Genomic DNA, 25,735 nt, shown 5'->3' on the forward strand with positions numbered 1-25,735 from the left:
TCAAGTGACAGTACATGCTGGGAAGATGTGAAGAAAAGAGAACACTCCTCCATTGCTGGTGGGATTGCAAACTTGTACAACCATTTTGGAAATCAATCGGGTGCTTTCTCAGAAAAGTAGGAACAGGCCTACCTCAAGACATACCACTCCTGGGCATATATCTGAAAAAATGCTCCACCACACAAGAACATTTGCTCAACTATGTTCATAGCAGCTTTATTCCCAATAGCCAGAACCTGGAAACAACCTAGATGTCACTCAAAGAATGAATAAAGAAACTGTAGTGCATTTACACAATGGAATGCCAGTCAGCTATTAAAAAGAAAATCTTGAAATTTACAGGCAAATTAATGAAACTAGAAATGATCATCCTGACTGAGATAACCCAGACACAGAAAGACATGCATGGTATATACTCACTTATTAATGGATATTAGCCCAAATTAGATGTCCTTCGAGAGACTCCATCCAGTGGGGGATTGGGTCAGATACTGGGACTTGAAGTTGGACCCTGGGCAACCACTGAGAGTTGTAGGGAAGAGTGGGAGGATGGGAGGTCTGGGAGGTACGAGGAGCTCCACGGGAAGACCATCAAGGCCTGTGGATCTGGACAAAGTGGTTCCTGCACAAACTGATGCACGAAACAAGGGCAATGCATGCAGAGAACCTAGACTCCCTGGTCAGATGTAGCTGATGGATGCTCATTCTTCACACAGGAGTGGGGGATTTGTGACTGGTACTGAGCCTCTGACATGCATGCTGATGCCCACAATTTGGCTACTGCACACCTTGGCAAGATGGCCTTGCACACAGAAGAAGTGGATACAGGCTATCCTGATGAGATCTGATGGGCTGTGGCCAGACAGCAGGACAGGAGGACCCCCAGCAGAGGTCTAGGGGAAGGGAATAGGGCAGAAGAGGAAGGAAGGGTAGGAACAGGAAGATAAGGATGAGGGGATAACAATTGTCATGCAATTTGAATAAATAATAATAAATAAATATTAAAAAGGGAAAAATAAAGGAAAATACCAACCCCTATTCCAAATAAACAACTTTCCCCTTCCAAAAAAACTCCAGTCTCCTTAAGATTCCAGCCACCTTCTGAACAATGCCACCAAGCATTCAGACACATGAGTCTATGAGAGATGTTTTGCATGAAAACCCTTTTAATTGTTAAAATGGAAGCTTGAAATCAATTACTTTTAGAGTAATTTCAGAAAAGATGTGGTTTTTGTAGGAAGCTTGAAGCCCACTTACTACTCAAATAGTTTAATGATAAGAATTCTAAGAATTCTTGTAATTGAGAGTTCATATATGCAGTGACTAAATTTGTCTTTTTACATGAAGACTATATAAACATGCATGAGTTAGGCAATGACAAGTTAAATTGAAATAAAAATAAAGGGGAAAGTACTTTTCATACAGAAATTTATAAACATAAACTTCAGAAGGCAGGTTTAAAAAGCTATTCATTTCTCTTATCTGTAATACTTACACTATAATATTCTGTTAAATCAAGAAAATAATTAGGGACTCTCCACTGGGGTGAGTCCCTGAGGGAGAGTCCTCAAAATTCCATACTTTGAACTTACAGTGTTTACCAGCCTGGAGGAGCAGCATGTCCCCTGGTGCCTGGGCAGCTTCAGCTACCACGAGTTTAATGAGAAGTTAAAACATCCCTTGCTTCGCATTCACTTTTGTATTTAAGCGTCTTACTCCATTCCTTACATGAAAATCCGACATCTAGATTCTATAACAAAGGTATTCTCTCAAGAAGCAAATGAAATTTGTTCCTACTGACGAAGACCAATACTGGTGAGTGAAACATCTCCAGATTTTATAGAATTCACCTGAGGTTTAAGCAGCATGCACCAGCATTCATGTCACTTATCATATGTATGACTTCTAAGAAGACTTAAAATTTCCTTCTTTGAAGAATAGTTTAAATGGGCTGGAAAACACATGCAGAGAGTGAATCTGCAAGTTTCATGAATTGTGGTCATCCAAGTGTGTGTGATCTGGGCTACCATGAATAAGCACTTCTTGGGCTGCCTGTTAAGTTCAGGAGAATTTTAAACCAGGGAAACAATGTGACTATCTTAAAAGTGCCAAATATTTTCCAAGAAAAGTACACAGAGTTTTAGAAGAAGAATTTGAGAAAATAAGAAAATGCGATTTAAGAAAAATCAGAACAGCACAGCCTTACAATATGATTGGTTCCTTGGGAGTAATTTAAGAAATCATCATTATTAGACACAGGCTGAGAGGGTTGGATAGTTACAGAGAACTGGAAAGTCTGTCAGGGAAGGTAAGGTGTTTGCACATCACTTGTAATAAAGAGTGTGAAGTTAAGGAAAGTCATGGTGACTTGCTTCACAGCCCAGCCCAGCACAGCACGGGAGCATGGCCGGAACAGCATAGAGCTGAAGGATGAAACTGCCAAAGATAAAAGACTCATCTATCAAGTAGCAAGCAGTAATAACTAAAGAAACAACTAGCAGGTAAAAATTCTAATGCTGCTTGAATATGAAGCTGAAATAAAGGTGTGACAGAGCGAAATGGAGCTGACCCAGCTGAAGGCAGCTGACCATGAGTCTGAATGTGAGGATCTGAAACAGGAGCAAAGCCACAGGAATAAGATTATAGGAAATGCTGGGTACAGAACACGGGCGTGTTCATTCTCTAAAATGGGTGAGGTATAACTTTATCTGTATTTAAGGGGGGAGAGGTTGAACATTGCACTGTTACAAAGCAATTGCTGAAATGGAAAACAAATGAGCAAAGGCGTAGGCACTGACTTGGAAGAGAGCAAAGGTAGAGAGGGTATCATTCTTGTGCAGAGAGAAAAATGAGGAATTTAACACACAGCTGCCTGCGTGCTCTCATGGGAGTGCCTGGCATCCTTCTTACATTTATTCTGTGTGGCTTCTAGTCATTTACAGGTTGTGCCAGTAGCTGAATTTTCTATAGTTATCAGAGTAGGTTGCAGTATATTATTTTGATGCTAACGTACATGTATAAAATATATGACACTACTCTATTTACCTCATCCCCATTAGCTTCATTGAGGTAAAATCATTTCATTGGTCACTTCATTCAGTGTTTCTAACTTTAACAAATCAAGCCCTCTTACAGAAAGTTCTTATGACTTGTTGCTCACATGTAAGGTTTCTAGTTCTAGACACTGCTAATGATTCATTAGAATTTAATCATAGCTAATTCCAGGATGATGTGTTATTCTTGCTATTAGTAGTTTTATTTCATCTTTTCCTGAATAAAGCTAAACTTTGAGTCTCAGGAGTGACCATAATGAATGTGAGCTTCAAGGCTGGCTTCCTCCTAATGGGGTTCTCTGATGAGCGCAAGCTTCAGATTTTACACGCAGTGCTCTTTTTGATGACATACCTGCTGGCCATCATGGGCAATCTGCTCATTATCACCATCATCACCTTGGACCATCGCCTGCACGCTCCCATGTACTACTTCTTGAAGCACCTCTCTCTCTTGGACCTCTGTTTCATCTCCGTTACAGTCCCCCAGTCCATTGCAAACTCACTCATGAACAATGGTTTCATTTCTCTTGGTCAGTGTATGCTTCAGGTTTTCTTCTTCATAGCTCTGGCCTCATCAGAAGTAGCTATTCTCACAGTGATGTCTTATGACCGGTATGTTGCCATCTGTCAGCCACTACAGTATGAGACAATCATGGATCCCCGTGCCTGCAGGCGTGCTGTGATAGCTGTGTGGACGGCAGGAGGTCTATCTGGGCTCATGCACACAGGTGTTAACTTCTCAATTCCTCTTTGTGGGCAAAGAATTATCCACCAGTTCTTCTGTGACATTCCCCAAATGCTGAAGCTAGCCTGCTCTTATGAGTTCATTAATGAGATTGCAGTGGCTGCGTTCACAACGTCCACAGCCTTTGTCTGCTTGATTGCCATAGTGTTTTCCTATGTTCAGATCTTTTTAACTGTGATGAGAATTCCATCAGCTGATGGCCGGACTAAGGTGTTCTCCACCTGCCTACCCCACTTGTTTGTAGTCACCTTCTTTCTCTCAGCAGCAGGCTTTGAGTTCCTAAGACCTCCTTCAGATTCCCTGTCAGCTATGGACCTCACGTTCTCCATATTCTATACTGTAATACCTCCAACACTTAATCCAGTCATCTACAGCTTGAGAAACGAAGCCATGAAATCAGCTCTGAAGAAAGTGTTGTCGAGAGAAGAATTTTCTCAGAGAATGGTATATCTAAAAGCTATATTCAAACTCTAAAGAGACCACAAATTTAGAGGCATTGCTACTATTCCTGGAATAGAGGTGTAATGAATTGGATTTCTTCTAGCATTCTGTTTCCGTGTTTCTCTTAGCTGTGCTCTCTGAGAAAATTCCATTAAATGAAAGATGATTGACCAATAAGAATACGCACGGCCTTCCTTCTTTCCTCCAATTCCATTATTATTTTAAATCACTTTTAAGGATGCCCAGGAAATTTAGGATGTAATCTGAGTAAATTATAATAAATTTAAATTTTTAAAAGGATGTCCAGGAAATAAGGAAGAAAGGAGAGTTTGTGGTGACATGACCAATATTAATGTAAAGCTAATTTTAATAAATACATTCAGACTGCCATTATGTGAACTGATTTTGTCTGTGTGGGATTAGATCTATGGTTGCTGTACATAATTCTCTGTAGGCTGTGAAATTTACTGTAATCTTTATATAGCTGCAAGGTTTTCTTGCTATTAAAGAGTATAGTAACTTATTCAGCCCCTAGAAAAATTCAAATTCTCTCATAGTCCAAGTGAACCAATTCTAGTTTTTTCCTTTTACTCATATTGAAACAAAATTTAGATAAGTTATTTTTTATATTTTTCCAATAAAAATTGGTAAAGTTATGATTCACATAAATGTGTTTCTAATGGGCAGTTACCTATGTGTCTCACAATGCAAATGATTTGTTTCCCAAGTATAATTTGTGGGTGTAGAAATGATTATAAAAATAATTACACATGCCTACTAATGAGGTAGGTGCAAAGAATCTTCTTTTCCATCACTGAAAAGACTCAGATTAAATCTTATCCCCATCTGATAACGAAGAGACTCCAGCAAGACCCTTTCAGTCAGACAGGTGAACTGCCACTGCGGTGAGTAGAGTGCACTGAGCACACACCTGTGAGGACATTAGCCTAAGTTTTGAGGTTGATGGTGCTACTCAACTTGGGTAAAATTTTGATACTTTTTTCCTAGAGACTCATTATTCACAAAGTGAAAACACAATCTTGAAGGGAAGCAGAGCACACATTCTAGTGGTATTGGCATGAGCAGGGTAAGAGTATATGAAAGCATGTGTCTTATCTGACTTTTGGGATCAATGGTTTAATCAACAATTATCTAACAAGAACACACACACATATGAGGACTTTTCCATGTGTATCATTGTGCTTTAACTTCTCATCTATATAATACTGGAATTAATAATCAAATATTTCATGCAACATTTTGTAATCCTAAAATTTGTTAGAATAACATAGATTTTTTTCTTTACCAATATGTAGATTTCAAAAAAAAGAGGATGTGAGGGTTATCTGGCTATGACATCTGTCACCCTATTGATCACCAGGATTTATTCAACTGATCTGGCTGGCTAGGCAGGTGTCTCCTTCCTCCCTCACCACTCTAAGTGCATCCTTCCAGAATCTGAAAGCTCAGGTAAGGAGGAAGACCTTCCCGCAAATAGAGGAGGACTTGTTTTTGGTCAAAGGCATGCAAGTAGCTATGCTCCTCTCTTAGAACTTCCAAACAGGCTCTTAAAATGACATATTATTTAAATAGGTTTTATCACTTATAAAGATCTCTAAACTGAAGCAAATAAAAGTTTTAGAATAGACAGACCATAAATTCATCAGAATATGCATTGCACTACGTAAGTGCACTTCTTGGCAGTTTTCTAGTCATATTTGTGCATGTGGACATATTATATAGTAATATCACTGTACATAATGATTAATAAGTACTTAGTCACAAAATAATGTCCAGTTTTTAGATCATTCTATGAACTATATGTAATACTTAGTATACTTTATATTTTGAATATTTAGCCTTATATTGACATTATTTTAAGCACAATTTAATGATCATCTGGACCTACAAATGCATTTGCACATGTGTATGAGTAATTCCTTGGCTTTTGTGCCTCATCCTCTCTTCTACGTGTGTTCAACATGGGGGTGTATCTTCCTGAGAACTGGTTTACCCACTCTATCTCCTCTAGTACAGGAATCATTTATGAATTCTATTACTATGGATAAAATTTAATCATTTGAGTATTGTTTTCTCACAGAGAATTTTAAAAGTTCAATCAAAAAAGAAAACAGTGGCACAAAATGAAGATAAATAACTTTGAAGGTTTATTTAGTGTATGTGACTCTGTGATAATTTAGAATTAGACTTGAGGGTAAATGTTCTTTGAACTGAACTGTTGTTGAAGGGTGAGCCCACTTAACTATAATCAGAAACTATTTGTCAGTGTCAGAGAATCTGCATTAATAGGGCTATTAGTAGCTTCTATGTTTCACTCTTTTTTAAGTTTTCAACTCATTTTTATTAATTTATTCGTATTACATCTCGATTATTAGCCCTTCCCCTGTTTCCTCCCATTCTTCCCTCCATCCCACTTGCCCCCTTCTTCCCTCCCCTATGCCTGTGATTGAGGGAGACCTACTCCCCCTATATATGCTCTTAGAATATCGAGTCTCTTCTTGATAACTTGCTATCCCTCCTCTGAGTGCCGCCAGGCCTCCCCATTCAGGGGACGTGGTCAGAAAAGGGGCACCAGAGTTCATGTGAGAGTCAGATCTCACTCTCCACTCGACTGTGGAGATTATCATGTTCATCAGCTAGGTCTTGGTAGGGGAGGGGTTCGAAGTTTACTGCCTGTATTCTCCTTGGCTGGTGCTTTAGTTTGAGGAGGACCCCAGGACTCAGATCTGCCTGTCATAAAGTTCTTCTTGTAGGTTTCCAGGACCCTGTGGGTCCTGCTATTTCCCCATTCTTCCATGCTACTCTCGCCTAAAGTCTCAAAAGGATGTCCTCTCCTCTGACCCACTTTCCTGGTAAGTAAAGTTTTTCATGGTACGTATCCCTTAGACTAGTGTTTTGATATAAGTGAGTATATACCGTTTGTCTATTTTTGCTTCTGGGTGAAGTCACTCATTATGATAATTTCTAGATCAGTCTATTTGTCCACAAATTTTGGGAATTCCTTGTTTTTAATAGCTGAGTAGTATTCCATAGTGTAAATGTACCACAGTTTCTTAGTCCATTCTTCTACTGAGGGACACTTAGGCTGTTTCCATGTTCTGGCTATTATGTATAAAGCAGCTATGAACATGGTTGAGCATATGTCCCTGTTGTGTGGTAGGGCATTTTCTGGGTATATTCCCAGGAGTGGGATAGCTGCGTCTTGAGGAAGCACCAGATAGCTATCCAAAGTGGTTGTACTAGTTTGCGTTCCCACCAGCAATGAAGGAGTGTTCCTCTCTTTTCACATCCTCACCAACATGTGGTGTCATTTGAGTTTTTGATAAGATCAACTCATATTTTTATTCTCAGGGTTTGTCTTTTCTCACCTCAGTTAATGATTCATCTGGCCACCTCATGTAATTGGATGCTATCTTTTCTTAATCCCCAAATCAAATAGTCAGTAAGTAGTTCTGGCTGCATCTTCATTGGTATCATGTTGCTATAGTTTTTCTTTCAGAGTGGTGCACTGGATGAGTCATAAATAATCCCTACCAACTTTCTGTTTTGAGTGCAGTACATATTTCTTTCAATTTGCACTTTATCAACTTTATTGTGATGAGATTTATATATTTAAAAATGGCATTCATGTAAAATATGCATATACTGAGCACTGAATTCCATCTTTTAAATCAAAGCACCCCCAGGACCAACTTAGAATTCGTATGTATCAGGCAATTCTTTCCGCCCCAGCTTTCTAACCCCAGGGACCACCAAACCACTTTTACCACTTGTTTCCCTTTCTGGGTTTGTGTCATTTACTCTTCAAAAGCAAGATTTCTTGCTGAGCGTACTTTTCTGACGATTAACTACATAGTCCACATCTTTCTATCTGAATTGTGTTTCATTACATTGACCTGGGGCATCTATTTTGAAACTCAGTATAATTTATGTCTTTTATTTATTTACTTCTGAGATAGCTTGTTTATTGATTTGTTGACTGGCAAACAACTGCATTGACTGCATAGTGGGATCGTTATAAATAAAGCTTTTATGAGCTTCCCAGAAAATAGTCTTGGGTACTCCAGAAATTGTGAAGCAGGAAGGACTAAACCCACAGTGCCTGTCCCTGGGTTAGCCTTGGGTTAGCCTTGGTGCCCATTCTGTCAGGGCTATGTACTCCTCCCACTGGAAGTCATGAGCACAGAGGAACAGTCTTCTCATTCCTTTCAGTAAAACGCATTACAGTCAAAATAGAACACAAGTTTCTTCAGATTTCTCTCTCAATGTGAACTCGGTGTTCATATTCACATTGGAAGCCTATGTAGTTCAAGTGTGCTACCATATATTTTGTATGTACCATGAGACTTCTCTGGGAAAATGGCTCAATTGGAAACCCTTATTCAATACCATTTTACTTGTGAATTATTGTTTTAAAATATGGCACTTTTATAGCTGACTTTCTTTGAAGCAAATGAAGAATATCTATCCCAAGTGGTTAATCTTTTCTGTCTTCATTTTTATTAAAGTTGGATTTCTTTAATTTTTTTGTTTCAAATGGCTGTCCTATCTGAAGTTGTAAAATATACTCCTTTGACTAATTTTGACAAGATTTAGTTTTGCTATATTTTCATATTAACTTTATTGATAATTTATACTATGAAAGGCTTAATTTTGAAATATGATTTTTGTAATGTACTTGAAACATATCATAAGTATACTCTCTTCTTAATAAACTTCCTGAAAATTATAAAATTTTCATGAATGTATATATATCATTTTGCGGTCATTTTTATATATTTTTTTATTAAATTTGTTCTTTGAAAACTTTATACATGTATATGGTGTATTCTGTTTACCCCATGGTATCTCATCTGCCTCTTACCATTGCTATCCCTCTCTCTCCTCTCTACAGATCCCTTTCTCACAATTCCTCTTTTTCCTTTGTGGCTTCCTGATTTTAACCAGGATGTGTGGCCAGAGATTTGGAACTATCCACAGAATAGTGGTTAATTCACCATTTGGTACAATACTGAAGGCAATGACCATACTTTTCCCCAGAATCCATTAGTTGCAAATAGTTAAGGAAGGAGGGTTAGCTCCCCTGAGCTCCTTCCCCAATTCATGATTGACTGTAGCCAGGCCCAGTTCTGTTTAAGCCCAACTCATCTTTCTGTGTGCAGTTCACTATGAGAGGAGGGGGAGCTCATGAATCCTTTCTACCTCCGTGTTGACTAGCTTAACCTTATGTAGGTATTGTGAAAGCAACCATCTAAGTCATAGAGACCAATGATATAAAGGTCACATTTGTAGCTGAACACTCCATGGATGGCTTATTCTCCACACTTTGACAAGCTGTGGGTTGTGTGTTAGCCACTATCCACTGCATAAAAGAACTTCTCAGATGATGTCTGAGTTCATAGTTTAATGTCCTAACCTGACATTTATGCTTTCTGTTGTTGCTATAAACAGCATCACTATGAGCAACCTGTGGAGGAAATGGTTTGTTCCATCTTATAGCACACAGTCTATAATTGAGGGAAGTCAGAGCAGAATCTCAAGGCAGGAAACTAGAAGCAGAAACTGAGGCATAAGTTATGAATAACTGCTGCTTACAGGCTTGCTCCCCACCCACAAGGGACTGTGCCATGCCACATCAATCATAAATTAAGAGAAAGCCTCTGCAGACTTACTTACAGGCCAATGCAATGGAAGAATTTTCTCAATTGAGTTTTCCTCTTTCCAGATGATCCTAACTTGTGTTAAGTTGACAAAATTTAACCAGCATAACACTCATGAAAATTTTCTATTATTGTTTTAAGAGTTCATCTACTGTGAAAAACAATGATGTCTAAAATTATACAGTATGCCACAGGATAGACTCTTTCCGTTCTTGTGTTTGCAGAGTCCGTTTTGTTCAGCTAGCACATGGAGCAACATGAAATGAAAATGGGAACATTCAGTAGACTTTTTTCACTTATTATTTTGTAATTTTCCTAGATTATCAGAAGTTGCAAATTAGTACAAATATACTCCATGCATCGTTTACCCTATGGCTCTATCTTACTTCACTATATAATATCAAGTCATGTGTTCCTACATATATTATCAAGTCATAGATTTATGGTCTTTTATCACATGTATGTAGCAATACAGCTGCTATCTGAGTTGAGATAGAACTTTTTTTTATCACCACAGGCACCCCCTGGCCTTACCCTTTATACAGTTACATTTACCTTCCTTCCCTACTATATTCCAGTCCTTAACAATCAAAGACATTTTTCCATCTTTAATACATTGTTATTTCAGAAGTTGTATATACATAGAGTCCTACATCATGTGAACTCCTGAGCTTGGCCTTTTGTCACAACACTGTTTGCATTGTATTCATAAGCCTTTCCTTTCTGCTCTTGAGTAACATTCTGTAACACAGGTACACTAAGATGTACTTAACATTTCACCCATTAAATAACATTTAAATTGTTTCCAGTGTGAGATGATTAAAAACAAGCAGCACTGAATATTTGTGCACTAGTGCTTTTCATTTTTGTGGTCCAAATGTATAGAGATATAAGTTTTTTATTAAACAACTGTGCGATTAATTTCTAAGCAAATTTGGCATAAGATATCTATGAGTAGAGCCTGGAAATAGATATATCACTTCTACATGCATTTGCTTAAATGTAAAGGAGGTGAATGCTCATCCCTGTTGAAAGGTGGGTTGGGACACATACCTTATTAATACAAAGAAGAAAGGGAAATAAGAGTTGATGAGTATCCAGGCCCCTGACAAAGATGTCTTCATGTGGGTTCCATAGTAAAGGGAGTGGGAGATGTCTCTGACATGGACTCTGTTGCCTGTTTTTTGATCACTTCCCCTGGTGGAGCTGCCTCACCAAGTAACAGGAGAAGGGGATGCGTTCAGTCCTGATGCAACTTGATCTGCTTGCATGGGTTGGTGATGGTAGGGCTTCATTTTTTTCTGAGGATTAGGGGACGGAAGGATGAAAAGGAAGGCATGGTGGGACCAGGAAGAGAGGAGGGAAGGGGCTATGATCAGGATGTAAAGTGAATAAATAAATATTTTTAAAAGAGTTGATAAGGCCTGCCATGGCCACCTGGGACCCCAGCCCAGCTACCTGGTTGCTCAGGATGTGTGATGGCTCAAAGTGAGGGCAGCAGTGACTATTCAACAACCCAAGGAGTGATCTGAGAAGCACAAAATATCAACACTGGTGACCCACAGGTGAGAGGGATCCAACTTTTGTGGAGCACAGTTGTGTCCAGCCTCTGGCCACCAGGCAAAACCACAAAGTCCTCAGTCCCCACAAAAAGGGGAGCACATCCTCCAAAGGCTATCTCTACATGCCAGGATGGAGGGCAGCTCTTGAGCTCCCTAGTGCACAGAAATAGCTGGGGACTCCTAAATCACAGCATCTGTGGGTCCTAGCACCAAGCAGACCCAACAGTTGGGATCACACATGGATGTCATCTCAGGTCACCCAGAAAAGCCACAGAGAAAGCTCCTGGGTTCCTAAGCAGCTGCCACACACCTGTGGAACCCAAAATGCCTGGCTAGCAGGCTGCTCTTGAACTCCCTAATGCACAGAATTAGCTTGAGACTGTGAAATAACCAGTGTCTATGAACTCTAGCACCCACAGTAAAAAAAACACTAGTAGATCTGACCTCAGCTTTCCCAGCAAATCCACAGACAGGTCCAAGATCATAGCAGGCACTGGGCATACACTTCAACCAGAGACATTGCAATAGCAAGAGGTCAGCATAAGAACCCATGCAACAATCCCTATGACCATTTGATGCCACCAGAAACCAAAAACAGCAGTCCCACCACCACAACAAGCCCTGGAGATACTATCTCAGCTGAGAATCAACGGAAGAATTTCAAATCTGATGTTATGAAAATTATAGAGGGCTTAAAGGAGGAAAATAAATCCCTCAAACTAGACCTGGAATGCATAAAGAATGAGTTGAACAAATCACTTGAAGAAACTACAATTAAACAGGGGAAAGAAATGAATAAAAGGTCTCATGACCTAAAACAGGAGATACATGCTATGAAGAGAACACAATCTGAGATAATCCAGGAAATGGAAACCAGAGAAAGAGGAAAGGATCTACAGACACAAGCATGGCCAACAGAATTCAAGAGATGGAACAAAGAATATCAGGGATAGAAGATACGACTGAAGAAATAGATACAGCAGTCAAAGAAAATGATAAATCTAAAAAGCTCCCAACACAGGATATCCAAGAAATCAGGGACACTATGAAAAGAACAAACCTAAGAATCATAGGCATAGAAGAAAAAGAAGACTCCAACTACAAGGCCAGGAAAATATTTTCAACAAAATCATGGAAGAAAACGTCCCTAATCTAAAGAAAGAAATGTCCATAAATACGCAAGAAGCCTACAGAACTCCAAATAGACTGGACCAGAAAAGAAAATCCTCCTCTACATAATAATCAAAACACTAAACATACAGAACAAAGAAATAATATTAAAAGCTGCAAGAAAAAAGGCCAAACACATACAAAGGCAAACCTATCAGAATTACTCCTGACTTCTCAACAGAGACTACGAAATCCAGAAGGGCCTAAACAGAAGTCATGCAGAGACTAAGAGACCACAGAGGCCGACCCAGAACTATACCCAGCAAATCTTTCAAACCCCATAGATGGAGAAAACAAGATATTCCATGACAAAACCAAGTTCAAACATTACCTAACCACAAATCCAGTTCTATAGAAGATACTAGAAGGAAAACTTCAACCCAAGGAGGATAATTTTACAAAAGGAAGTCAAATTATCCTTATTTGCAGATGATGATAGTCTACATAAGTGACCCTCAAAATTCCACCAGAGAACTCCTACAGCTGATAAACACCTTCAGCAAATTGGCTGGATACAAAATTAACTCAAAAAAGTCTGTAGCCTTCCTATACACAAATGACAAGCTTGCAGAGGAAGAAATTAGGAAAACTACACCCTTCACACTAGCCACAAGCAATATAAAGTACTTAGGAGTTACTCTAACTAAGCAAGTGAAGGACTTGTTTGAAAAAAATTTCAAAACTCTAAAGAAAGAGATTGAAGATGACATGAGAAGATGGAATGATCTTCCTTGCTCATGGATCAGGAGAATTAACATAATAAAAATGGCCATCCTACCAAAAGGAATCTACAGATTCAATGCAATCCCTATCAAAATACCTACACAATTTTTTAAAGACATTGAAAGTTCAATTCTGAACTTCATATGGAAAAACAAAAAACCCAGAATAGCTAAAACAATCTTGTACAATAAAAGGTGCTCCGGAGGAGTCTCCATACCTGAAACAAAGGAAATGAATAACCTCACGCCCATAAAAACAAAAGAAAGGAATCTCTCTCTCTCTCTCTCTCTCTCTCTCTCTCTCTCTCTCTCTCTCTCTCTCTCTCTCTCTCTCTCTCCCCCACTACCAACATCAAAATAATAGGAACCACTAATGACTGGTCATTAATATCACTCAACATCAATGGCCTCAACTCTCCAATGAAGAGACACAGGCTAACAGAATGGATGGAAAAACAGGACCCATCAAGCTGCTGCATACAAGAAGTACACCTCAGCAATAAAGATAAACATAACCTTATAATAAAGGGCTAGGAAAAGGTATTCCAAGCAAACAGACACAAGAAAAAAGCTGAAGTAGGCATCCTAGTATCTAATAAAATAGATTTTCAACCAAAACTAATAAAAAGAGATGGGGAAGGACACTTCATACTCATCAAAAGAAAAATACACAAAGGTGATGTCTCAATTCTGAACATCTATGTCCCAAATACAGCAGCACACACATTCATAAAAGAAACGTTACTAAAACTTCAATTTCACAATGAACCCAATACTTAAATAGTGGGAGACTTCAACACTCCACTCTCACCATTAGATAGATCATCACAGCGGAAACTGAATAGAAAAACCATGAAACTAATAGATAACATGAACCAAATGGACCTAACTGTTATTCAAAACTTTTCACCCAAACGCTTAAGAATTCACCCTTTTCTCTGCACCTCCCAGAACCTTCTCTAAAATCAACCATATAACTGGCCACAAAGCAAACCACAACAGACACAAAAAGATTGAAATAATTCATTGCCTCCTATCAGACCACCATGGGTTAAAGATAGATCTCAATGACAGCAAAAACAACAGAAAGCCTACAAACTCATGGAAACTGAACAACTCCCTGCTCAATGATATCTGGTTAAGGAATGAAAAAAAAAAGAAATTAAAAATTCTGTTTTCTATCTTGTTCTACAGATGGTTATTTTCATTGGGAAGTGGTTATAAGTTATTATTGGTCTTATACAAAGAGAAAATTAGGTTAGACTCAGGGACATCTCTCTTTTCTTATGTATTATTTTCATAGGTAAGGAGATAGGAGCTGAAAAGAAAGAAAGATGGATATAGAAATATAGAGGGAGGATAAAAACAGAAGAGTATTGAATCTACTCCTCAACTCAAGGCCTTAATTGTTTCTCACAAATAAGGTTATTTTTTAATTCATTGGTATAGAATTTTGTATATTGATGAAAAATAAGTATAATCCTGATACATTGGTGTAGAATTCAAATCTAAGATTATTCTTCACACACATTATATGTATTTCTACTCTAATATGAGGTATTATACCCATCGAACTCAATTTTAATACAAGGTTTACTTCCAATACCTTGAAAGTGGGACTGCAGGCTATTTAGGACAATTAAGTAATACAAGTTAATTGTTAGTTGAACAAAGCATGGTCATGTCAAATACTAGTCTAATTTTATCACGAGAATATATATCCTAAGTCTAACAGATAGATATGATTCTATAGATATATAAAGTAAAATAGATAAGGTCTTCAAAAGCCTCAGAGACCCACAGAATACGGTATTTAAAGATTTTTTTGTTGAGGCACCAGAGTATATGAGAAAGTCATATCCCACTCTCCACTCTACTGTGGAGAGTGTTCTGTCCATTGTCTAGATCTGGGTAGGGGTTTAAGGTTTACCGCCTGTATTGTCCTTGGCTGGTGCCTTAGTTTGAGCGGGACCCCTGGACCTAAATCTGCCTATCATAATGTTCTACTTGTAGGCTTCTAGGACCCTCTGGATCCTTCTACTTTGCCATTCTCCCATGCTTCTCTCATCTAGAGTCCCACTAGAATGTCCTCCCCTCTGTCTCAGTTTCCTGGTAAGTGAAGGCTTTCGTGGGACATGCCCCTTGGGCTAATATGAAGATATAAGCGAGTGTCTACCATTTGAGTCTTTCTGCTTCTGGGTTAACTCACTCATTATGATCATTTCTAGCTCAATCCATTTATCCACAAATTCCTAGGGGGAGACCTGGTGGCACTCAGAGGAAGGACAGCAGGTTACCAAGAAGAGACTTGATACCCTATGAGCATATACAGGGGGAGGTAATCCCCCTCAGTCACAGTCATAGGGGAGGGGAATAAGGGGAAAATGGGAGGGAAGGAAGAATGGGAGGATACAAGGGATGGGATAACCATTGAGATGTAACAAGAATAAATTAATAAAGTAAAAAAAAAAAGAAACCCTAAAAAATAAATAAATAAATAAAAATGACAAGTCATAGAATCCTCCATGACTGAAAAAAAAAATAAAGATTTTTTTATTCTAAAGATTCTTTGAAAATAAGGCAAGTTAACTCCTGGAAACACCCAGCCTGCCTCAAAGAAGATGATGAGCATCAAAGGACCTCCTTATGGAGATGGCTTCAAATGTGGCAAACCAGCCATTGGGGAAAAATTTCTTCATTTTTGTCACAGATAGAATTCCACCTAAAAGTGAGAAAGTTGGAGGCAGGCACAGCTTACCATTGAACTCTGCCAAGACAGAGTAAGCAAGTCCTCAATAGCTCACAAATATGTCTGTCAGATATATTGGCCCAGAAGGCTGAAGATGATGCTCCAACGTTATAGAGAGTGTTGGGTGACTGTTCATGCAGTCAATTGTCTCAGTCATTTTTTCATTTTGGAAGCTGCTAACCTGCACTTCCAGTGCACTCAGGTATTTAAGTTTTATTCCTTCCCAAGTCTCTGATGGGGTGGAAGACCAGATAGTTTCATCTTACAATTAAGCTTAGTTTGTTAGGGGTTGAGATGTTTTTAGATCAAGACAGACGTTTTAAGTTAAGAGAGATGAGATATGATAGATACTGATTTTCATTCAGACATTTAGACTCACCAAGGTAGGAAAAATGTTTACTTACAGTTTACCATAGTCAAATCACTATGAATGTAACATTTATATAATTCCTGATTGTCTCGTGTTCCTTTCTGCTGTATGTACTTTATTTTTATTCATGTGTAACAATATAAATGTATATGTTTAAAAATACATAATAAAAAACAAGAAAAAAGAGTTGATAAGTACACAACAGTATCAACACTGCAAGCTTTTTGCTCAATGTCACAAAACATGTTTTTTACTCTAATTGATTTAAAATCAATTTTATCTTGATAGCCTTAATAAGGATTTAGTGTGATGCACTGATGGAATTATTTTAAGGCAATGTTTTATAACCTAATGTCATTTTCTCTCATATGCATATATTCCAGCCAGCATTGCTCTTGGATATATGTTGACAGAGGACACTGAAGTGTTAGTGTACACTTCATCTCTTTGGGTAAAGAGTACAGAATTAGTTTTAATGTATCTTGAAGTTCAATCTGTTTTACACCAAAATATTTGAATTGCCTTGACTTGACTATTAAGCAATGAGTATGTTCAAAAGAATTTCACAGTGTACCCAAAATAAGATAAAGCTTCAAAATCTAAAAATAAAAGAAATCTGAGGTTCCATATACATGTCTCAATTTTACATTTAAAGATGACTATGACCATTAACATCTTGCTTTATTTTAAAAACATTTTTTTAAAAAAGTTAATTTTTCCTGTTACCCTTCCAGAAATGCAGATTACTAGGTGATGATCAGCAGCCACACTAAGGATCCCACTGGGCATGAAGCTTTCTGGGTGTCACTGTGACCTTCCCAATCAGAACTGCTATGTGCAAGGCTCTGGTCTCTAAGTTGAAACCTCCTCTCCAGCAGATTTTAGGAACCACTGAGGTTGCAATAAATCTCCAGCCTCACCAAATCCCCTGGTCATTGTGTGAACATTTCAATGCATCCAAATCCCAAGTGACAAAGGAGTAAAGAAAATGGGACACAACTGTCATTCAGTTCAGACTTCTATTTTAAAAGCTCCACTCCTCAAAGAAAAAAGCATTAAAGAGCAAATCTGTCTTCAACAGCATGTTTTAAATTTCTGTGGTTATGAAAATAAACACGAGAGGCTTAATCAGTTTGCACAGATGTCCATACACCAAGGTATCCTGAGGTGCGTTCTAAATGATGATTTAAGGAAGATTTTCCATAACGCCTTGCAGCATGTTAAATTCTTTAAATGAAGTTTGAAAACAGCAAGGGTATAATTCAATCAAAGAAGGAAGTTTACCTTACTGAGAATAAGTAAGTTAATAAATGCCATGTACATGCTCCATATAAAAGCTTTAAAGTAATACTCAAGAGAACCATAAATAGGAAAGGTTGATATTTCATGTGTTTATGTAACTCAGAAGCTGAGTAAAACTGTTTCTAAACCACTGTCTGAGGTAAGCAGGAGCGAAAAAGCTTTTACTATTATGTGTTCAAAAGAATCTGTGTTTTTTCCCCAAAGTCATTCATGCCTTTTCTTAATAGTTATATCTTGACTCATAAGGAATCTATGTGCATCACAATGACCACCGATCAAAATTCACATCTCAATTCTATCATAAAAACATTTAAGACTTAAGTTTTTTTCTAGAAAGTGAATTAAAATACTTAGCTTAAAAATGAAACTACTTGTGTAGATCAAATAAAAAAAATAATGAAAACTATCTACCATGTTTTCTGCTTTTAAAAAATCAGTGCTGAAAAGAATTAACTTTTTAGCTTCTCAGTCTATTGTCAACTCCTTGTACAGTTTGACAGAAATGAAAATTAAAGAATGAACAATAATTCTGTTTATAATTTTACCAGTTAGAACAGAGCAGTTAGAACCTGTAGGCTAGGTTATGGTGTTTAGTTTTTCTGGATTTATATTATATATTATATAATTTATATTTATATTATATTATATAGTTTGTGGTTTTGATTAAAAATCATTAAATCTGATGGTACTCAAGACTGATTAAATTCATGATTCTATTTTATGGATTAAAAGCCAACCAGTTTTCCAGTGTGGCACTGAGTACATTTTAAAACTTTTAATTTAGTGATTTTTATTACAATCTTAAAACAGACCTTTGCCAGGCAAAACTATAGAAATGGAATGCTCAGATAATGAGTTCATTCTACAAAACATTGAGAGGCAGACGGAGTCTGCACTACTATAGAAGAGGTGGTCACTAGATGAATATGCCTCTGAGCCTTAAACGGTTGGAACTGATATTTTTTATTTATTACATTTCATTTTTAAAATATACATTTGTATTATTGCACATGAATAAAATAAACTACATAGAGCAAGAACCCTGAGACAATCATTAGTTATATAAATGTTACATTCATAGTGATTTGGCTATTTGGATTTGGTAAACTGTAAGTAAACATTTTTCCTATCTTGTTGGGGCTACATTTCTGAATGAAAATCATCTATTGTATCTCATCTCTATTAACTTAAATCATTTATCTTGATCTAAAAACATCTTATATGCTAACCAACTAAGCTTGACTGGAAGACTAAACTATCAGGACTTCAACCACATCAGAGATTTTTAATCTTAAGATTTAGAGTTCCCACAAAAACTGGTACTAAGGAGATGACTTACTCAGACACACACACACACACACACACACACACACACACACACACACAGCAATTTCTTCATACTACCTATGCAGCAAGGCACCAACATAGATACCAAATTGAAAAATGGCACGTATTTACTTTGCAAAAGTAGTTTTGTTGCCTAGTAAAAGAAAATGTCCATTAAAAAATGATAGAGTGCTTATTTAGAAGGTTCAAGGCTCTGGGCTTGTTTTTTTCACAAAACAAAACAACAAAATAAAACCCAGTAAGATGATCCATTAGTCTCTTAGCTCCTCTGTGTGTAACTTCTGTGGTAATGGACATATCGTTTGCCTGGAAGGAGATGTGTATAACCTGTCCACAGCTAACCCATCTGCCACAATAAAGAAATATACAACATATAACTCCAGAAAAACTTGACCATAATCTCATAATTGCGTTTCTATTATGACTTGAAAGTCAAAGGCTTCCCTGGTGGAAATGAAAGGTTCTGTGGCTTTAGAGAAAGCAACACGATTTTCCATGACAATATAGGTGAGCTGGTCACACTTCTCCTCACCTCTGGTTACTGCCCAACTATCAGAAAGTCTAAACTGCATCACAGCAGAACTGTTTTATCCAGCATATTCTCACCACTGAAGGTGTATTTATCAAGTTTTCAAGCTTGATAAGCTTAAAGTTCTTAAATCTTAGTTGCCAGAATAGAAGAAGTGTAGTGTCTGCATATAATTTCCGTGTGTGTGTGTGTGTGTGTGTGAGAGAGAGAGAGAGAGTCTGTGTGTCTGTGTGTCTGTGTGTGTGTTGCATTTCACAGACATTTTTATTTTTTAGCTGTTACCACAATTTCTATTCTCAAAATGACTGCAAGAAACATAACCACGATGAGTGGATTCCTCCTCATGGGTTTCTCTGACAACCGTGAGCTGCAGATCTTGCATGCTTTGCTCTTCCTGGTAATTTACCTACTGGACTTTGTGGGTAACTTTGTCATCATCGCCATCACAACACTGGACCCACAGCTCCAGTCTCCAATGTATTACTTCCTGAAGCACCTTTCCCTTCTGGACCTCTCATCCCTTTCTGTCACAGTTCCCCAGTCTATTGACAGTTCACTGGCAGGCAGCGGCTACATTTCATATAGCCAGTGCATGCTGCAGGTTTTTTTCTTCACAGCTTTGGCTTGGGGTGAGATGGCCATTCTAACGGTGATGTCATATGACCGCTATGTGGCCGTTTGTTTTCCACTGCACTATGAGGCCATCACAAGTCCCAGAAAGTGTAAGTGGGCTGTGACCATTGTATGGCTAAGCAGTGGCATCACAGGAACCCTGTATATAGCAACCACAGTCTCTATCAGGTTCTGCAAGACTAAAATAGTCCACCATTTCTTCTGTGATGTCCCCCAGTTGCTCAAGCTCTCGTGCTCTGGTGATTACTTTGGAGTGATGGAAGTGTCTACTTTCATGTCAGTAATGGCCTTTGCCTGCTTCATGGGGATTGGCCTTTCCTATGGCCAGATATTCTCCACAGTTGTCACGATACCCTCAGCTGAAAGTCGAACTAAGGTCTTCTCCACCTGTCTGCCCCATCTCTTCGTTGTTTCATGTTTTATCTCCACAGGCATTTGTGCATATCTAAAGCCAAACTCAGACTCTTCAACTGCTGTAGACCTCATGCTCTCTGTCTTTTATACAGTTCTACCACCAACACTCAACCCTGTTATCTATAGTCTGAGAAATGAGTCCTTGAAAAGAGCTATAAGGAAGTTATTATTGAGTGAAAATTTTATTGGGAAAAATTATTATTTTTTTGCTAGTGGCTGTTAACACTAGACACAAAAATGTTTTCTTTGATATTTTGAATGTTAGTTGTGTAATGCTGAGGATAACAAGATATCTCTAAATAATGTGTATTATAAACCTATTGCATAGGCCACCAAATTCAACTTTACTTAATGCTCTTTCAAGTTAGTAAAAAATATATTATTTTATTATGTTTCTTTTTTGACATATACATTTATATTATTGCACATCGGTAAAATAAACTACATATAGCAGGAAGAACCATGAGATAATCAGAAATTATATAAATGTTACATTCATAGTGATTTAGCTAACTTGAAGTAAGCATGTTGTTAGGTCTAAATTTCTGAATGGAGATTAATAGCTATCATATCTCATCTCTATTAACTTAAAACATCTATCTTGATCTTAGAACATCTTAACCCCTAACCTACTAAGCTTAATTGAAAGACTAAACCATCTGGTCTTCAAACCCATCAGACACTTGAGAAGGGATAAAACTTAAATAATTGAGTGAACCCGAGGTGCAGGTTAGCAGCTTCCAAAATGAAAAAAAAATGACTGAGACAGTTTACTGCCTGAATAGTCACCCAACACTCTCTACAACATTAGAGTGTCATCTTTGACCTTCTGGCCCAATATATCTGACAGACATATTTGTGAGGCAGAAACTATTGAAGACTTGCTTACCCTGCCTTGGCAGAGTTTGGCCTTTGAATCTGCCTGCATCTAAGTTTGCCCATTTTTAGGCAGAACTCTGTTTGTGGCAGGAACAAGGACATTTTGCTCAGTGGCTGGTTTGCCACATTTGAAGCCATCTCCATAAGGAGGTTCTTGGATGCTTATCTTCTTCATTGAGGCAGGTTGTGTGTTGCCAGCAGTTAACTGTTAACTTGTCTAACAATCTTTAGAATAATAAAAACATCTTTAAATGCCATATTCTGTAGGTTTCTGAGGTTTTAAGGACCTTATTTAACTATTTTACCTCATATATCTATAGAATAATATCTATTAGACCTAGAATATATATTCTTGTGATAAAATTAGACTAGTTTTTGACATGAGCATGATTTGCATCAATGTACAAAATTTAATACCATTGAATTAAAAAAATCACCTTATTTGTGCGTAACAATTAGGGCCTTGAGATGAGGAGTAGAATCAATAATCTACCTTTTGTTCTATCCTCCCACTATATTTCTATATCCCCCTTTCTTTCTTTTAAGCTCCTATTGCCTTGCCTACAAAATAAAGATAAAGGAAAAGAGATATGTTTCTGAGTCAAACTTAGTTTCCTCTCTGTAAAAGACCAATAATACTGAGAACCAACTCTGAATGAAAACAAGCATCTGTAGACTAAGAGAGCAAACAGAAACCTATCCAACCCCTTAGAGGAAATGGGACTTCATTCTCTTAAGGGTTCTTCAGGCTGATTTAGGGTGAATAATTCCTTTGAAAGACCCCCATGAAAAAATTGTGGAAAGTGGTTAAGTAAGCCAGGGATAGCATTTGTGATCCTTTTTTCAAAAGTTGTGAAATTCCAGGCTTAATAGGTATCCTGTGTGGGAAAGTCTGAACTGCTGAACCAATTGGGATCAAAAGCCTTCTCACTGTCCTGGAAGCTGTCCTGTTCTGATGGGTAACAGCAACGGTGGCACCTGGGGATGGAACATGGAGGGTGCAGGATGTCAGCATCCAGCTTGGTGAGAGGAATGAATCCTGTCAGGTCTGATCCAGGGTCAGTGTCCACTTCTTTTGTTCTGAAAACATAACTTCTCACAAGCATCATACAGTTCTAACATTGTGATGGTATGAGATGTGCAGGATGCACAGAGCAACTAAGGCTGGTTCTCTGCTCATTGTATGAGCAGAAGTAAAACATCTGCAAATCTTCCTTCATGCCATATTAAGAATGGCCTCTATAAGTCACAGTGAACCTGTGACCAACATGAAGCCTCTCTATGCATAAATCTTCATATCTCTGCCAATCTCAGAGTTATGTAGTAGGATTTGCAATATTAGTTACCTGCTTGTTCTGCAGTTTGAATTCTTTACATCCTGGTTGAAGCTCCCTCCCTCATCCTCTCCCAATCCCATCCCCTTTCCCTCCCTCCCCTAGTCCCTAGAAAGTGCAGCCTTCCGCCCATAATGTTTGACCTCAGCTTATCCAGTGTCCCCTGTAACCTCTTTCCTCTGCCAGGGTAGAAGTGAACATTAGGAGTCCTGAATCCATGTCAGTAGTTCCCGCTCCACACACTGTGGGGCCTACATGGAGACTGTGCTGCCTATCTACTACATCTGAGCAGTAATATAGACCTAATTCTTCCTAACTCTTGCTGTCCATTGGCACATTGGTACACATGTGAACTTACCAACAATCCTAACGTGAGTTTTGAAAGCATGTTTATGGGCATATTATGATAATAAATATGAAGGATAATTATAATTGCTGGTTACTCAAATTTTAATTTTTATGACTTATTTCAAAGGTTCATTTTACTTCTGTCTTTTCTTATACAACGTTTAAGGATTAGCACAAGCAAGTATGCCATTTTGTGCATATCTACATAATCTAATTACTACAGTTCTCTTGGGTGCCAATTATTCAATGTAATTACGATTAAAATGTATTTACAGTTCAGTTGCTTAACTTGTATCACTTACTATCAATTTTCATTTACTAATAAGTCATTTCTAATGTAGTTTGAGTACTCAGGAGGCAGAGGCAGGCAGACCTCTGTGATTTTTTTAGACCAGCCTGATTTACATAGTAAGTTCTAGGCAAGGCAGAACGACATAGACAAACCAACATGTGTTCATAGAAAAGGGGGGTGCTTCTTATCTTCATAATTCCTTAATTACTGGAGCAGGAGAGTTTCAGCAATTTTACAGCTTGATCTCAGCTCCCCCTCCTCCCAGTCCCCCACTCACATCCCCTCCCACCACTCCTTCTTCTCAAAGAAGGGGGGTCCCTAAGGTGTACCAACCCATCCTGGCACCTCAAGTAGCAGAAGGACTAAGCACATCTTCTTCCACTGAGGCCAGACAAGGCCTTCCAGCTATGGGAAAAGGATCTAAATGCAGGCAACAGGATCAGAGACAGCCCTTACTCCCATTGTAGGGTGACCACAGGATGAACATGCTGCATATCTGTTACATACGTGTAGGGGTCTAGATCTGGCCCGTGCAAGCTCTTTGCTTGGTGGTTCAGGGTACATACCTAAACAGCTACATATCTAAACACAAAAAAGACAATATACAGCAAGTCCATAGCCATCATCAAGTTAAATAGAGATAATCTTAAAGCACTTCTACTAAAATCAAGGGCAAGACAAGGCTGTCCACTCTCTCCATATCTATTCAATATAGTCTTGAAGTTCTAGCTACAGCAATACACAACTAAAGGGGATCAAGGGGATACAAATTGGAATGTAAAAAGTCAAAGTATTGCTATTTGAAGATATGAGAGTATATATAAGTTACCTTCAAAAATCTACCAGAGAACTCCCACAGCTGATAAACACCTTCAGCAAAGTGGTGGGATACAAAATTAACTCAAGAAATCTGTTACTCCTCCTTTATATGAGTGACAAATGGGCAGAGAAATTAATTAGGGAAACAACACTCTTCACAATAGCCACAAATAACATAAAATATCTGGGTGTAATGTTAACCAAGCAAGTGAAAGACCTGTGTGACAAGAACTTCAAGGCTTTGAAGAAAGACATTAAAAAAAGCTTTACTTTATTGAATCTTGTTCTGTCTTGTTTAGCTGTCACCTCTCAGAGGCCTGTTCTTTTTTGAAGAGGAAATGGAGGGGCTGTACATTTGGAAAGAAGGGAGGTGGGGAAGCTCGGAGAAATGGAGAGAGGGGAAACTGTGCTTGGGAGGTACTGTATGAGAGGAGAATATATTTTCAGTAAAAGATGAACAAAAGGAACACTTCAGAAAGATTATCCACCATGATCAAGTAGGCATCCTCCCAGAGATATAGACATAGTTCAATACATGTAAATTAATAAACAATCTACCACATATTAGACTGAAATACAAGAACCACATGATCATATCATTGGATGCAGAAAAGACCTTTGGCAAAATCCGATATCCTTCACAACAAAAGTCCTGAGTAGACTAGGAATTCCCAAAATTTGTGGATAAATGGATTGATCGAGAAATAATCATAATGAGTGAGTTAACCCAGAAGCAGAAAGACTCAAATGGTATATACTCACTTATATCTGCATATTAGCCCAAGGGGCATGTCCCACGAAAGCCTTCACTTACCAGGAAACTGAGACAGAGGGGAGGACATTCTAGTGGGACTCTAGATGAGAGAATCATGGGAGAATGGCAAAGTAGAAGGATCCAGAGGGTCCTAGAAGCCTACAAGTAGAACATTATGATAGGCAGATTTGGGCCCAGGGGTCCCACTCAAACTAAGGCACCAGCCAAGGACAATACAGGCCATAAAACATTAAACCCCTACCCAGATCTAGCCAATCATCAGAACATTCTCCACAGTAGAGTGGAGAGTGGGATATTACCTTCTCACATACTCTGGTGCCTCACCTTTGACCATGTCCCCTGGAGGGGGAGACCTGGTGGCACTCAGAGGAAGGACAGCAGGTTACCAAGAAGAGACTTGATACCCTATGAGCATATACAGGGGGAGGTAATCCCCCTCAGTCACAGTCATAGGGGAGGGGAATAAGGGGAAAAGAGGAGGGAGGGAAGAATGGGAGGATACAAGAGATAGGATAACCATTGAGATGTAACAAGAATAAATTAATAAAGGAAGAAAAGTGTCCTGGGGGA

General features: G+C 38.3%; 2 protein-coding genes across 2 annotated transcripts; both read left to right on the forward strand.

Moving 5' to 3' along the window:
- Positions 1 to 3,309: 3,309 nt before the first annotated feature.
- Positions 3,310 to 4,272, forward strand: LOC311604458 (olfactory receptor 14J1-like; the record flags this gene model as incomplete). Its single annotated transcript, XM_084794421.1, has 1 exon — positions 3,310 to 4,272. One exon carries the CDS (start codon positions 3,310 to 3,312, stop codon positions 4,270 to 4,272), a length of 963 nt encoding a protein of 320 aa, XP_084650547.1.
- A 15,700-nt stretch (positions 4,273 to 19,972) lies between these two features.
- On the forward strand, positions 19,973 to 20,941 carry LOC311596602 (olfactory receptor 14J1-like; the record flags this gene model as incomplete). The annotated part of the gene is made up of 1 exon (XM_084780212.1): positions 19,973 to 20,941. One exon carries the CDS (start codon positions 19,973 to 19,975, stop codon positions 20,939 to 20,941), a length of 969 nt encoding a protein of 322 aa, XP_084636338.1.
- Positions 20,942 to 25,735: the final 4,794 nt, after the last annotated feature.

Source organism: Acomys minous (assembly GCF_964271855.1).
Source record: "Acomys minous genome assembly, chromosome: 1".
NCBI classification, from domain to species: Eukaryota; Metazoa; Chordata; class Mammalia; order Rodentia; family Muridae; genus Acomys; species Acomys minous.